General features: G+C 34.7%; 3 protein-coding genes across 5 annotated transcripts in view; 2 read left to right on the top strand and 1 right to left on the bottom strand.

Moving 5' to 3' along the window:
- GYS2 (glycogen synthase 2) overlaps positions 1 to 8,035 on the top strand; it is an 80,485-nt gene extending 72,450 nt beyond the window's left edge. The window contains exon 17 of the mRNA XM_079141481.1: positions 5,480 to 8,035. The gene's annotated coding sequence lies outside the window, so the exon portion shown is untranslated. The remainder of the gene's footprint in view (positions 1 to 5,479) is intronic.
- On the bottom strand, positions 241 to 14,739 carry GOLT1B (golgi transport 1B). 2 transcript variants are annotated; one of them, XM_079141516.1, is made up of 6 exons: positions 14,587 to 14,739; positions 13,400 to 13,510; positions 9,618 to 9,709; positions 8,043 to 8,221; positions 5,466 to 5,547; positions 241 to 2,798 (listed from the first exon to the last, which is right to left on the bottom strand). In XM_079141516.1, exons 3-6 carry the CDS (start codon positions 9,699 to 9,701, stop codon positions 2,760 to 2,762), a joined length of 384 nt encoding a protein of 127 aa, XP_078997642.1. In that variant the 5' UTR covers positions 9,702 to 9,709; positions 13,400 to 13,510; positions 14,587 to 14,739; the 3' UTR covers positions 241 to 2,759. The 2 variants fall into 2 exon arrangements, with proteins under 2 accessions (XP_078997642.1, XP_078997641.1); XM_079141515.1 differs by lacking the exon at positions 13,400 to 13,510.
- A 118-nt stretch (positions 14,740 to 14,857) lies between these two features.
- The window catches only part of RECQL (RecQ like helicase), a 36,362-nt gene continuing 35,151 nt past the window's right edge, over positions 14,858 to 16,068 (top strand). The window contains exon 1 of one of the 2 annotated variants that reach the window (XM_079141501.1): positions 14,858 to 14,952. The gene's annotated coding sequence lies outside the window, so the exon portion shown is untranslated. Of the gene's footprint in view, positions 14,953 to 15,262; positions 15,375 to 16,068 lie in introns of those variants that run through there. The other variant, XM_079141502.1, reaches the window with a different exon arrangement.

The following is a 16,068-nucleotide window of genomic DNA, read 5'->3' as shown; positions in this document are numbered from 1 at the left end:
TGAGGCAAGTGACATTATTTTAAATTTTAAACTAGTTTTCAAAATTAAGAATGTTGTTGCTTACTGCAAATGTATTTGTATTTATGACTACATTAAAACAATTTGGAAATGAAAGATGTCAAAACCATTTCATAGACAAGAAAACTACATATATGGCTAATTTAAAAAAATCAGGTGGGTTATTTTGTAGTGCTAAATTAAACTTTAGAATTTCAAAATAAAGATACACTTGACCACCAATTAATAGAAAAGTACCCTTTTATTGAGAGGTAAGACAAGTGTATTTACAATATTCAATTGTTAGATTATATAATAATCTGACTGTGAGACTTTTTAAAGCAGCAGTATTCTAGGGATTACAATTTATAAGGGGAAAAGAAAAACATTCCAAATATGTTTCTGTTACAGAAAATACATTTGAACAATGACAGAAACACTTAAGGCTAAGTATTAGACCTTTTCCTCCATCTCTATGGGAATAATCAAAGTACACTTTCGTCACAAAGACAAGGCTGATTTTGTGTGTGTGGGGGGGGTGGGGGGAACAATAGGATAGGGTTTCTGTCAGAAGGCTAGTTATGTTTAAAAATAGAGCTTCATCAAGATTCTGTATAAGAACTATACAATGCTGCCAAGCAGTTCAAACTCACATTCGATACTGACTGCAGAAACTGAAAATTGCTCTAGCCCCCACAACCATACCAAGGTCTAGATTATCAAATCCTTTGAAGTTCAATAATGCTTTCAAAATGAGATTGCTGAAAAAAGGATCTCTATTCCAGTGCGAAGAACATTTTGATAGAAATTCATGTCTACAAAGTAGTTAAATGATACAGATGCTCCTTACATTAACATTTACTATTCTTGCTCTAAAAAGGGAGAAATATCTAGCCATTGCAAATAATATGGGTCAGTCAAAAATATGTATAAGAGTCCTACAGGGCACCTTATGTAAATCAGTTCTCAAAGTATATATATATTTGACACTCTTCAAGTGAGGCTATTACTTTTTTGAAGAACATTAGACACAACACTAGGTCTCTTATTCCATGAACTATTGAGGTAGGAGTCTCCATTTATCGCATTTTTCACAGATTACATAATAAAGTCAAATGTAAGTACCAAAAATGACAGTAATCCACAAGACTGAACCATTATACTATATATCAAGTCTTTCCTTCAGTAGAAGAGCAAGGTTGGGAGTTCTTTGTATATCAAGAAATTTTAAAAATAACAAATGTATATTTTGTAGACACATATATAAATAAATACCATGAATTTCAATTGTAATTTTATGTATTTTTGCAACTGTTAAAAAATAAATAGTGCAATCATTAGTGGTAATACAAATAGGATTGTGGCTTTGAATTGTGTTCCTGCATCTACCACAAAAGCTGCCACCTTGGAAAATTAGCGAAACATTTGCTGTTTTTTACTGTCTGACCATAGCAATGGAAGGGGGAAAGGAAAAAAAAAAAAAAAGAACAAACAAAAAAAACCACTATTTTATTTTAGTGTCATGTTTTCAAGAAATCATAGCCAGTTTAACTATAGTAAAATATCTTCAGCATGTGAACCTGGGTGTTTTCTCCACTTACTCAGGGTGAAGAGTGACCACAGGAAGCATACCTCATGTATACCAATATTTGTATGTTCTATGAAAAAGCTAAAAATTAGGGAAAACTCATATTACATGAACAGCCCTTAGAACACAGTTACAGCTTTAAATTTTTTACATGTTACATGTCTTAAAGTAAACATTACCAAAAGTTAGTTATTTTAATTTATGAAAAAGAAAGTACTAAACCACAGCTAAATTTTTAAAAATAAAAGAAAAACTGCATCATGACATGGGAAAATCTATTTGGTTCACATCATTTAGTATCTTAAAGACTATTCAATGAAACAAGCTTCACAACAGACTACTTCATGGTCAAGAATGCATTTTGTTAAATGTGCATCTGTGATGAATGATAGAAACAGATAATTAGGCCGTCGGACTCCCAAGAAATATGAGTATTTTTCAGAGTGTGTTGCTAACCAAAACATTGCTTTGTGAACTATAATTTAGGAACTAAAAACTAGAGAAGAATGGCATCTGCATATTCCAACAAAGAATAATTAGTTCAGATTTTCATCTGGCTTTAAAATACTAAGCTTCAGAAGAACCACAAAAGTTTTATTTTTAACCCCATGTTTACAAAAAAAAAAAAGTGATTCATACATTAAAACTGGGTTTTCACTGGGTTTAATACATTAAAATGACATAATCCAATCCTACTCATGCATCACTTTCAGAGACACAGTGCAATTGGAAATATTTTTGCCATCACAGTGGACATTTCTGAAAAGCAAATGCCTATGGTGCTCCTGAGCCTTCAAAATAAAAATAATAATAATAATAAGAATAATAATAATAGTAAAAAGAAAAGTAACAGACACCACATTTCTCTAAGAATGGCTGTGTTCTGCAACATTGTGGAAAGATAATAAAAATAGCCTTCTAGAGTTTCAATATGTATTGTAACATCGATTTCATCTCCCTCAGTTTGCTTGCTGACTTCTTAGATCACTTGATTAGAAGCCTGTTTTCGTTGCTTCGTTATTAATTGCTGTTGGTACTTTGTAGGCTACACGTTTTAAACTTCTGTAAAGAACATTACAAGCTATTTCATGTAATTTAATTTTGTGCTGAATATTCTTCAACGAATTTTATAAATAATACAACATTTTAAATGAGTCTTCAAATTCTCTTGTTGTTATACCATATTGTTGCTTTCTCCAACTTTATCTACAAACTGTAAGGAAAAGAAAAGCAGAAAATTAAAGAGAATCTACAACATTATATAACACTATATCAACATTTTAAATGTTTATTTAAAAAATCCAGCTTTACAAGAAAATTTGTGGAAATTTAAGGTGTGACCGACAATGATTAATCCAGTATTACTCACCACCATCTTCTGACACATAAATGCATATAAATTTTTTTCAAAGTTGTTTTTGCATGACATGTTATACATATGAATTTAAGGGTGCAATACGAAAAATGCAACACAATGAATAAAAGAATTGTATAAAATGAATTAACACTGGTAGCTTAACAAAAAAATCAAAAAACAACAAAAAACTGAAATGTCAGTTGCTCATGCATTAATGAACCCAATAAGATATTTCAACTAACCATTATTGTGGATCTCTTCTGGGCCTATGTAGTCTTTGAACAAACAGATTTAACTCCATTAAGTTCAATAATTAACAACAGCTATTGACTAAAAATACTTTAAATGTGTATTCTGGACTTCAGACTGAAAGTGGCAATGGCATTAAAAACAGATTTAATGATGCAAACATAAATTTATAATTATTAAATATAAACTTTAACACACATTAATGTAAATGGTTATTTACTTTGGTTACTCCACCCCAAATAAAAAGTAGTTTGGCTTTCTTCAGCATTCCAGATGATGATGAAAAGATTAAAACAAAGTGTATAATTAGTGGAGATATTAAAAGTTCTATAACCCAAGTGGTTATAATAATGTCAAATTCTAGCAATCATCTAACCATTTATTTCACTTCACACTTCACAGTTGTATTTAAGCATTTATTATATCAAAGTATTAATGACAGAAAGCATTATTCTGTCAGGTGTCCATTTATGCAAATATTGCAGAATTCTTCAATTAAGGACACAAATATTGATTACAACTCGTAAGTTTCAGTAAATTCAAAAGTCATTCTAAATATAAATATTACTACTATGAGTTTGAAGATAAATGCAAATGAAATCAGGATATACTCCTATAAGCCTAGGTTTCAACATTTTGTATTATCACATGAAGGTAATTAACACACCAAAACTAAAACTTGCTTGGAAAGTATTCATGAGTTTGCTAGAATTTTAAAGTAAATTTTGGTGGTGGAAAGGCACAAAATTCCCTCTCCAAAGGTTCCAACTCTAAAATTAACCCATGGATAGAAATGTGATTAGGCTTATAGTGGTATTTATTTTCCTGTGGGCAAGACATCCTTTAGCTCTTTGAGAATTCAATCAGTGCTATGGACTTTGTCTTTAGAAACATTTATAAATCTGTACATGACTTTAGGAAGCTGATGGACTCCCCAGACCTAACCAGAACTTGAGATTTAAAAAATCTCCTGTAAAGCCCATTTTTACTGGTTATTGAGGATAGACTTCGAACTATGAAGTTGATCCAAAGGAAGTTTTGATGAAGGTTAGGCACTAGGGTTATTTCTGACATGGGTCACATTTAGAGTCAAAACGATTGTTTCCAACTCAGCTGAATTCCAGATTCTTTTAGAATTTAAGGATCTCATTTAGTTTTAAAATTTAAGGAGGCTGACTAAAAAAGTTACCTAGAACTGTCTTGAGATAGTCTAAATTCTGGCACAAAAGACCACCCTTCATTTATTTTTTATTTTACTTTTTGTGGTGCTGGGTATGCAGGGCCTGTGTACACTAGGCAAGAGCTTTACTACTCAATTATACTCCCAACGTGTTCACTTAGCAAAAACGTTTTGAGTTTCCATTATGTGCCAGCTGTTACCTGGGCACTGGTGATAGAAAAATGATTAAAATAAAACTCATCTCTGTCTTTGAGGACAGTGGTTTCATATGGAAACCATTCTCTTCACATTTAAAACAGAAATAATGCTATGATAGAGGCATGCACAGGGATGCTACAGAATCACACCCCAAGTCAGCCACAGCCTCTCAGGAAAGATTTTTCTAAGGAAGAAATAAGGAAGCTGAATCCTACAAGGCCTTCTGAGCCTCCACTAAGAGGTGGGACAACTTAGTACCAAACATTTACTGAATGAACCTTAAATGAAGGGAATAAAATTCTCTTGTCAAGTTTTGAAATGTTCTCTTTAACCTCTACTTCTTATCTGATTTGACTCCTTTATTTTACCAAGATGAAAAGGCCTACTAGGGGAAAAAGACTTGACAAGACTCTTCAAACTGTGGATAGGGCTGGGAACAGAATCTTATCATCTGAATTCCATCCAGTTTAACAGTCCTTTCTCTAACTTTCTTAATCCATTCAAACTGGTGTTAGTGTCTGAGAAAGAAAATAAGTGCTAGACATAATGGTTTCTTTTTTATATAACTGCTTCTAAAATTAGAGATTATATAAAAGTTGATGGAAAAAAGCCTTGAACTCTCAAAGAGAAAGGGAGCATAGCATTACCAATCTGAACAACACTAAAAAAGAGAGAATAGTAAAAATGGACACGGTGAAACAAAACTAGGTTTTAGAGGCTTAGCAATGTTTATTTTCTGGTACTCATGATAACCATGATCTATGTGATATAATCATTTATAGCATAATGAAAAACTCATCAATCAGGTACCAATTACTCAAATTTCTAGAAGAAGCATCAAAATGTATTCATTTCGTTGATCTAAAAAACACATTGCTAAATTCATGATTACTTACTGATCTAATTCCAGGTAAATTTAAGAGGGATCCAAGGACTGGCACTCTTCTAATAAAGCCAACAACCACAGGAAAGAAGCCCCTGGAAGACAGAAAAAAAAAAAAAAAAAAAAGGTTCTTAAAACTTACATATTTTCTGTTACCAAGATCAAACACTAATAACTAACTAAAAAGAAAGGATACCATTAAAAATGTGAATGTTTTAGAGACTTCTAACTTAGAATCATGAATTATTACAAATGTAACTATTACAAACTTTTGACTATTGGTTAAAAACCTGAGAAAGAGCATAATGAAGCTTAGCTGTGTTGTAATGCTCAGATTCTGCGTTATCTTCATTCAACTGCTAAAGATTTTCTCAGCTTTGGTGAGTTGGGTGGGGTAAAACTGACCAAGAAAAAGGAGCTGTGGAGGCCATACGTGTAGAATCATGAAAATAATAAAAGCTATCATTTATTGAATAAATACTAACTGCCAACATTCAATTAACACTGACAGACTACCTGCCAGATGGTAATCCTCATATTATGTCACATTTTTGGGTAAAAATACAAGCCCACAGAAGTTACATAGTTTCTAACTAGTTTAACTCGAGATCAGTTAAACTACCACTGTATAGGAAGAGGGAAATAGTTTATTTAAAAAAATGCACAGGGAATAAACTTTCAGGTATATAGGCGTGAAAATACTAGAGTGGACAGAATTCAGGAATGAGCAATAAGATTCAACTATGAATCTGCAAGAAATCAACATATATAGACTAAAAGAGTTAAATAGAAAGTAGTATCTTTTATATTAGAGAACTACTTCTTTTGCTGATGGTGTATGTACATGTTTCAAAGACAATTACAATTGTTTTCTAGCAGTATTAAATTCAAAAGGATCATTTTATTTAGGTTTTAAGTAATTTTTAAATATAAAAATGTGTGATTTCAAATGCTACTATTTAGAATTATAAACGTCTGGAAAAAGAATGGCAAAGATCCTTCGCACTATACCTCAAACTAAGACCATCGCAGAATATAAAACCCAACAACAAAGATTTGTACCAGAAACTTCTTTAAACCATGAAGACAATGTATCATTCCAAGTAACTAATGATGCTGACTTCTCATTCTTTATTCATCTCAAAGATCACTTTGACTTTTAAGCTTCGCTACTAAAATTCCTATGGAATGAAGAAAGTCAAGGATGTCCCCTCATGGTCCTTACTAAGGTGATGATCTTCTGCTGGAACACAATCTGCCATGATGAACAGTGCTCTTCCTCACTGTCTCCTTTCTTGGCCACTATGGTCCTTACTCCTAATTCTTCTCTGATCTCTTCCTTTCTCTTCCAGTGTTTCTTTATCCTCCCTAAAATATCAAGGTGTCCCAAGATTCCAATTCTAGCATTCTATACTCTGCACTGTGTCAAGAGCCTCTTGACTGGCTTCTCTGCCTTTTCTTTTCAATACATACTTTATCCTAATGTTAGAGCAATTCTTCTAGAATACCTACCTGGCTGTATCCATTTAGACTTAAAAATCTTTGTACTCCTTTCTTCCCCGAACACTTGTCCCTGGCACAAATTTCATAAGAGAATAAAGTAACAAGGCATTCAAAGAAAGTTTGCACCCTGACCCTAAACTTCCTTTTCAGTCTCATTGCCAACCATTTCCTTCCATTTATTATATGCCCTTGTTCTGTCACATTATTATTTTTACAACAAGCTGTGTACTTTCAAGACCCTGTCTGCTACTTCTGTCACTCAACTGTCCTTCAATTTTTCATTTATGGGATGAATTCTAACCTATTCTTTAAGGTATACTTTATTTGTTAATATTTCTTACCTCTGCATGGATTTATTAATTCCTTAATTATGCTTTTATAATCTATAACAATATTATGACTACATCCTCCTGGTATTTTTATGGTTTTCTTTCCATGTTAGGAATGAGAGATTTCCTAAAGCAGATTTGCCCCTTACTTTGTTTTTATGACTCTTGTAATACAGTGCCCGGTAGAGAGAAGACAAAGGATATGCATTTTTTAAACAAATAATTAAGACCAACCATAATAAAAGTATTTTCTCATATGCACGTTATTGTTTATTTAACTTGCTAACTGGCATTTGCAAAATATTCATTGATCCAAATTGCCCATAGTGCCTTTGGTACAGGATTTGCTAATATGTATATGCACTAATAAACAAATTACCACCAAGTGGACTATCACTTGAACTATCAAGTATCGGTTTTTACATACTAAAATTCTAGTTGCATCTATCTAGCTATCACTGTTTAGTTGATGAAGTATCAAACAAAAAGATATTGCTTTAAAATGACACTAAAATGAATTTTACTGCATTGAAAGTAATTTATAAGACAATTTATACTCTTATTTAGGCAATCATGTACATTTGGTAAGCATTTTTATAGTTGGTTGATCTAAAATCATAATAAAAGATTCAACCTAAACAAAAATTCATTAAAGGAAATGATCATCTTACTAACACTGATATATATGTATCTGAGTTTTTGCAATAATTATCTGATACCCCAGTTGACTGAAAGAGAAAATAAAATGACTGCCTCACCTGAACAAGAGAAAGAATCCATAAATTTCGAAGATCATGCCTATCAAAGGCCAACCAATAAGGACTACAAATACACCACCTAGGAAAAATCCTGTAGCTTTCATTTTATGTTTTTGGAAGAAGAATCTGAATGTTCTTTCTAAACCAATTACGAAAGCCAAGCCAGCCACAAATAAAACCTAGGAGAGAAAGAAAACGCAACATAGGAAAAGTAGTTAAACACACAGCATAAATTTGAAAAGTAAGGTCAAAGCTAAATATAAAAAAAAGAATCATATTTGACTTTTTAACATGGGCAACTGGCCAGAGAAAACTGCAATATATGACCAAGAAACATAACCAAGGACTGGGTTTAAGCATGTTAAAATCATAGTTGTATTCCACTCATCTCATTCCTTATTTGATTAAAAGGAAAAAAAGAGAAACAAAGAAAGATGTTACAAAGGGGAATGTGCATTTGTAGTACTTTCCCTAATATGGCTGCATGGGGATAGCTTAATGGAGTGATAAGCTGGCAGGGCATAAGACAGGAAAGCTGCCTTATAGACAGCTTATAGTCTATAGACATGTCATCCAGAGATATTCCTCCTGGTTCTGAAATATTCACCATGGGCCAAGGGAGTGTCTATGGATGGAGAAATACTAACATGACTAGGTTGATAGCAGAATACACAATGCAAAGCCAGGAAGGCGAGTCCAGTTTTATTAATTCTAAAATATCTGCTTGGCAGCAGAAATAAAAATATAACCAGTTTTTTAAAAAAATATATATGTATTTTGTATGTTCTGTTCATGGACAAGTAATGGTGATTTATTCAAAGCATGCTTTTCCTTTGTTTTATTTCCAAATACTTCCCTTTCCCATTAATCTTCATTAGGGAAAACTACCTCACACAGACATGTATTAAGTCTAACAGTTCAACTTCATATATCAATGCTGTTTATGTTATCATTTATTAAATGACCAATTTTGAACAATTTTGCTGTCCTTTAAATATACTGCAAAAGATATTTAATCATTTTTCAGTAACTTTATTGCCTTCTTAGGAGGGTTATTACTTTTAGTGCTCTCATACAACCCCCACATGTGGATAGTGCACTACACATTCTAAGTAACACATACCCTTTCTAAGCAAGTCAATTAATAACCCAGTAGTATATTTTAAAAGGCTTAAAAGGTCATTAAAAATCTGTTTATTTTATGTAGCTCAATCAAATGTGAAGTATCAAATGTTTATAGTCAAACATTTTAATACATTTACCAAGCCATGCCAAGTCATGGGACTATCAAGTCATCTATTTCGCATGCCTATTGAAAGACAACCTTCACTTAATCTAGCGTAAATATTATAACAAACACTTAACAGAATAGTTTTGGAATTAGAAAACCTCATTAAGTATTTATCTTTTATTTAAACAGAAAGCTGACAGGCTGCATTCCTGATGGAAATACAGAATATAATAGAAATTACACCGGAGTAAATTATTTCTCCCAAATCTGATAGCAGGTAATAATTCATTTGTAGTTAGAGATTCTTTATGAATTTAGTTAAAAATATATATTCAAAAACTCACATTTCCAATAGCCAGTAGTGCTTTGTCAAAAAAGAGAATCATTCCAAAGAACAGGAAAAACACTCCAAATCCTGTTAATCCCATTCCAATTTCTGCAATATAAGTTATATGGTTAAGGGCAGAGAAAAATTAAAGTCACATTAATATCCCTATAAACTAAATAAAAAAAAATTTTCAATGTTTTCTTTTGGCTGATATAAAGAAATAGCTGTCCAATAACAGGTTAACTTCATAATGACATTCATTCAGATCTCTAACAAATTAAACTGACATCAGCAAATTACCCCAGAATTTAAAAGTATGAATTAGAATGCTTAATCCTCATGTAAGGAGACAGAATTTCTTATAGACATACCCATGATATAAAAGGTAACTCAGGAAGCTAAATCTTCGTATTTTTTCCCCTCCTAAAAACCTCTCTGGCATGAGACATAAACATAAAGGTTTATTTATTGCCTTTCATATTCTATGATTATTACATATATGTACAATATCTATACTTCTTAAAAGCAATTCCCTCTTCAACTCATTATAAATGTTATAGTAGGTCAACGCAATCTATTTCATTCAATTATACATTGCTTCTCACAGTGGCAACAAGAAATATTTTGAGATCATGGTACCTGTTATTTCAAAAATTAATTTTTCAGGTCTGGCATTACTTCTCACTTTTGGTTGAGACACAGTCTCACTATGTCACCCACATTGGCCTGAACTTCTTGAGCTCCAGTAATCTTCCTGCTTTGCATTCCATGTAGCTAGGATTACAGGTGTGTGTCATGCTTAGCTTACTTTCAACCTCTTGATGACTTACTACGAATTTATCATCTATAAATTTATCTGTACTATGAATCCATTCACTTATTTAAGTTTAAAGTCCTAACATCAACTCTCCAAAGTTTCAAAGAATACTGTTTTACCTAATATTAGTATTGTAGATTTTTACTTTATCATTAAACAACAAAGAATTGTTGATCAACTATTAGAGGGCAGGAACTGTTCTAGGTACTGAATATACAGTGGTGAACAAAGTATAAGGTTTGAAATCTAGGTTCACCCTGCATATCAAATTAATACTTTTATTTACTTTACATTCTCTAGATCTTATCTTTTTAGTTTGAAAAGTCTGAACTTTCTAAGGTGAGAGACATACTCTTCTGTTTATGCTACAGAACACAATCCACTAAGCTACCTCCTTGATCAATTTAGTTTGGTTTTTAGAAAAAACAGCCATTATTTTATCTAAAAGCACTATCTGCATATAGACAATGAGTCAGAGGAGAAGCCACTATATTTTTGGAAACAAATATTAAATACACTCTTAGTGATTTCTAATCTGTCACTTAACCTTTTTGCCTTAGCTCCAGAAAGCTAAAATCTAGGTCACAGCTACTTAAAAAATTCTTAGGCCACATAAAATGTTCTGATGATTGGGAAATTTATATCAACTCTACTGTTTTCTATATCTCTGATCTTCTAAATTTCCTGATAGCTACTATCTTCCCTTCCAGCCATTTTTTGCTCCCAATGTCAATCTAAAAGAATTCAGGTACCTGTCTACAAATACATGAAAGTTTAAATGCATTCCACTGATACAAATTTCAATGAAAAATTGAGTCTAATCTTTCATGCTTAAATATCTTACATGAATTTACCAAAAAACCTATTTAGATATTAGATATAATTTCCTAGAGGAAAATATGGGTAAAAGAGCAAGTAAAATTCTATTGCATAACTAGTAGCTGGCATTTAATTATTGCAGCTGTTATTAATAAACTAATTTGTCTTTTCACAAATTATCTTAATGATTACATAAACATTTTAAGATGCTGGTTCATCAGAAAGGAAATGATATAGAAATATACCCACTATGTACCGAGAATTTATCATGAATTAGGCATTATGAGGTCTTTCACACAGCTTATGTAATTTAATCATCCCAATAGTTCTAGGATGTAGAAATAATGAAATCATTTTAGAGAGGAAGGAAAATGAAATTCAGAGAGGTGACTTAAGTTGCCCTAAGTCATACTTTTTGTTAAATGTTTGAGCCAGGTCTATTTGATCTCAAAGCCCATATGATTAACTATTATGAACTATTAACTAGTCTATACTTAAATAACTAAGTAATGCGAGACCTATTAAAAACTGACTGCAGTGAAAGAGGAAAACATCTGATAAATGGCTTATTGTTTAAAAGAATTTATACAAGTATTTGATAATTCCCTTAATAAAATTGTGAGGTAAACAGTGCAATGGCCCTTTGTTTCATATGGGCAACCAAGAACTCAGAGATTAAGTAACTTGTCCTTGTACACAGAATCAGAAATATCTGGGTGGGTAATGCTGGTGTGGCGTTAACCTAGAATGCAGGTCTGGTCTTTTCACTTTCCAGCCAATGGTCCTATAGTACAACATAGGAATCAAAACATTCCTACTGCTTTATCCAGTATTAATCAAAAGGGAACAGCTGTCTGTAACACTTAGCCAAAACTGGCTCTGGCTTGGTGTTGCCAAGTACTGCCAGATTTAAATGGGCCAAAAGACTCAAAATGGTCTTATTGGACCCTTTTCTCACATCCAGAATTCACTTGCTCCCTATCCTTACCCATTCAGAAACCCTGTAAGGCTATCAAAAGCCCTACGTAGAGCTGCTTTCTACTAGAATAAGAGTAAAATAAATTATTTTCCTTTTGTATTGTACCTTCATACTACTATCCTCAAATTTAAAAAAGGTACAAACTAATGAAAGCAAACTAAAAAATGAATTTATCTAACATAAAAAATTATGGAAATTTTACAAGGAACAACATGTATAATCCAAAGGCAATCACTGTTGGCATTTTAGTATCCTATTCATAATTGATTAAAAGCAGTACTGTCTTACTATGCTCTTAAAAAATGTCACACACAAACAAAAAGAATTCAACTGGATATCAACTGTACTGAATAACTAAATTGAATATCATGATAGAATTTTATGCAATGTGACAAAATGAAGTGACAAATTAGATGCAACATGAACTGGTCCCATCCCATCCTCCTTAATAAATCTTTTTGTTTTTATGGAGTAGAAAGAATGCTATTAAGAATTCCCTAAGACAATCATGAATTGCCACTTTTATTCTACTCTGATTAGTGTTTGGTCACCCTCTCCCAGAACTGAAATCCTACAGTAATTCTGGCAAATCACTTGAATGTTGGCCAATCTTTTGCAGTTAAACACAGACACACAAACACAATTTGAAACTAATCATTTTATGTTTCAATCTGCTCTCTCATCTAAAAACATCTACACATGAACAGCAAAGAATAAAATTTCATCTTTCTCACAAATTTAATGAAGTTATTAAAAGGTTTCCTCTTCTGCTAACAGTCTAAACCAATCTCCCTTGTTTTGGTGTTTGGAAAGGTAGATCAGCACTCATTCCTATAATAAATCTTCAACAGAAGAGAATCTCTATGCATGGGATAAGTTGTACTTTAATATATACATATATATTACAGACTCAGATCATTCTAGGACCTCAGAGTTTTCTTGGATGCTAGTGCAGTACACTGTAAGAACAAAAAGTTTTTGAGCCAAAACAGGATCAAATCTTATTTGCACTATTTTTCTTATGAATTTCTTTTGTGCCTCATTTAATTTATAAATGGGGTATGCTCCTCTTTGCTTTACATGGCTCATATAAGAATTAACATAATTTATACACATGGTAAACTGAAAGAAAATGCCTTTATATAATTGCTGATAATTAGTAGATCCAAAGGGCCACACTTACATTTTTTCTTTTCTCATCAGAATGGAGTGAGGCTGATGGAACAAAATGTACCAAAATGGGCAACCTTCCTGGGCCAGAGCAGGTGGCCCCAAGGTCCAGACCTAGTACAAACTCAGGAGGGAAGAGAGCCTGATTTGGGTGGCAGTGTGCAAAGAAGACTTATAGAAGATCTGTTAAGTTCAAGTCTGTCATAACTTGAATCTAAACCTTAAGACTCCATTTTGAAATAGGACATTTTAAATGAAGTTATAACTTCAGTGGATTGTCTAGTTCTTATAATTTTGAAAATTTGAGTAATTGTACTTCAGAAGAATGGAAGGCATGGCAGACAAAAGAAAATGAGGTAAAACGAGACTATCATGATCATTCAAAGGTAAGGAAGCACAGAGTTTGGGCAGTGTGTAAACACGAAAATTATTAAGATTGACAAGAAGGGATAGTAAAGTGGAAATGTTATCTTTAAAGAAAAGGAAACATCATAGTGGGAACCTCATGAGAGATGAGATGGGCTTGGAGAACTCTGGCAGGCAGAAAGGGATGCCAAAATAATAAAACAAGCCACAAAGCGTACTATACATTAGTAACGAAATAAATATCCTTTAACTGAACACAATGTGTTTTTTTAATACTGCTGAAACTTTAGCGGGCAGAAAAGTGAAATCATTGTAAGAGATTTTGGGGAAAGGCAAATATTCAAAATATTTAAGCACGACTTCAAAAACCCACAGCAGGTGACATTTAAAATACCGACGCCCAAACAACCAACCAGTTAGTGACTTGCAGAGGACCCCAAGTATGTCATAAGCAGAACCGACCCCACCGCGCGGGTCGGGCACCAAACTTTCTCTCCTGGCGGTCCGGCGGAACAAAGAACCTACCTCACCCTGGTGAGGGGAGCGGCGCGACCCTGGCGCGAGACAGACTCAACTAAAGCTCCCGTCCCCAGCCTGGGCGTTCCACCCAGCCCCACCAACTCTTCTCTCAGACCAGGTCTGCCACTGCAAGTCCAGACCCAGTCCGCTCAAGGCAGTCCTCAAGTCCCCGCAGCCCTTTCTCAATCTTGCAGGCCACCGCCCCCAGCGCAGAGCTTCATTCATTGACCCAAGCGGAGCGACCCGCCGGCGAAACCCAGCCCGGGCGAGGGGTGTGCGGGGTTGGAAGCGGGGATCCCGGGGGCAGGCGCTTACTCTGGGTGTCCGTTAAGGAGATCATCGTTGCAGTGGAGAGGGCAGCGGAGGAGGCGCCTCAGAATGCCCAGGGTGAGAAGCTGAGTAGGGAGAAAAGAAGCCGGGAAGCAGCCCAGGAGAGCCGCCACGTCTTCCGGAAACACGCAGCCACCCACACCCCAACTTCAAGACGGCTTCCCATTGGCTAAACCTGCTCACAATCTCAACCAATTACCCGTAGTCTTGTTCGATGATGCGCACGCTGGCCACGCCCCCTACCCAATTAGAGAAGGTTGTTATTTGCGATTGGTTGAACATACCAACCCGGAAGGGTGGATGCTCCCGGCTGGGTGGCGGGAAGATTTTGTTGCAGAGCTGGAGAGAGAGGTGTGTAGCGGTCCCCAGGCCCGGGTTGTTTGGGGTTGGGTACCTGGGTATGGGAGGGGCTCTTCTCACTCTCCCGGACAGAGGTTGTGTGGTAACTCCAGTTACAGCTTTGAAGTGACAAGGGGTGGGCGCCCTTTTGATCTTTTTCTTAAGAGAACGAAACGATCTATGCAGGATCACTTCCTTCCGTGCACACATTGGCGGGGGAGAAATCAGGGCGTTAGTCACTGTTCTGCTCTCCTTAGGCTCAGGCCTCTAGGGGCAAGTTCGCTTACGGACCGTTTCTGTTTTTGTTTTTGTTTTTCTAAATCTCCAGACTTTTTCACTCGGGAGGCTTTGCCACGAAAGCCTCTTAATTAACAGTCATCGTTTATTGGAAATAACACTGAGGATGCTTCTTCCACCCTCTGCTTCACAGTAATGTAAGGGAGGGAATTATCAATTTCTGTTACCTGATGGCTACGAATTGCAATTGGAGTGAAGCGGAGGGATGTTTGTCTGGTTTAGACTGTTGGACCTCAGAGGCATTTCCTTCAAATATTGATGACGGGTTGTCACTCCATAAAAATTTTCCTACGGATGTCTAGTTTAGACTTCTGACTGAAAGACCTGCTATGACTTTTTAGTTTCTGAATACATTTTATGTTGAGATATTTGCTACTAAATTACGTGTTTTGGGGAAGGATCAGTCTTGATGGGATAATCAAAGGAGTCATTTAAAACAAGAGGGAAAAATGATATAGATCCTACCCTTTCGTAGTCTCTGCTTTCAGTCACCGCAAACATGAGTCTGCATTATATGCAGTTTGCTAGGTGATGTGGATACAAAGATGAAGAAACTCAATCCCTGCCCAGCTAGAGGACCTTATGGTCTGGAAGGAATATTGCATTTCCAGGACAAAGTGAAGAGATGGTTACATAAAAAAGTAGAAGTTCTTGGCTGGCTCCCCTTCTTAACTGTCTTTTAATGATGTGCCCATTTCACACTGTTTAGCAAGACATTTAAGACCCTGTCTGTCTTTTCAGCCTTCTGGTGGCTTCAGAATTCTGTGTAGGAAGAGCATAGGTCTATATAGGAAGTAGTCTGAGTAAGGAGAGTGTACTGCTGAAACTATC

The sequence above is a fragment of the Sciurus vulgaris genome (assembly GCF_902686455.1).
Source record: "Sciurus vulgaris genome assembly, chromosome: 5".
Classification (NCBI taxonomy): domain Eukaryota; kingdom Metazoa; phylum Chordata; class Mammalia; order Rodentia; family Sciuridae; genus Sciurus; species Sciurus vulgaris.
The sequence above is the reverse complement of the archived record's forward strand: the minus strand, read 5'-3'. Positions and strand labels throughout refer to the sequence as shown.

Coding starts and splice junctions, on each gene's coding strand:
- GOLT1B (XM_079141515.1), bottom strand. CDS start 14,611: ATGATCTCCTTAACGGACACCCAGA. Junction 9,710..14,586: donor CTCCTTAACGGACACCCAGA/GTAAGCGCCTGC, acceptor CTTATATTGCAG/AAATTGGAATGGGATTAACA. Junction 8,222..9,617: donor CACTACTGGCTATTGGAAAT/GTGAGTTTTTGA, acceptor TTTCTCTCCTAG/GTTTTATTTGTGGCTGGCTT.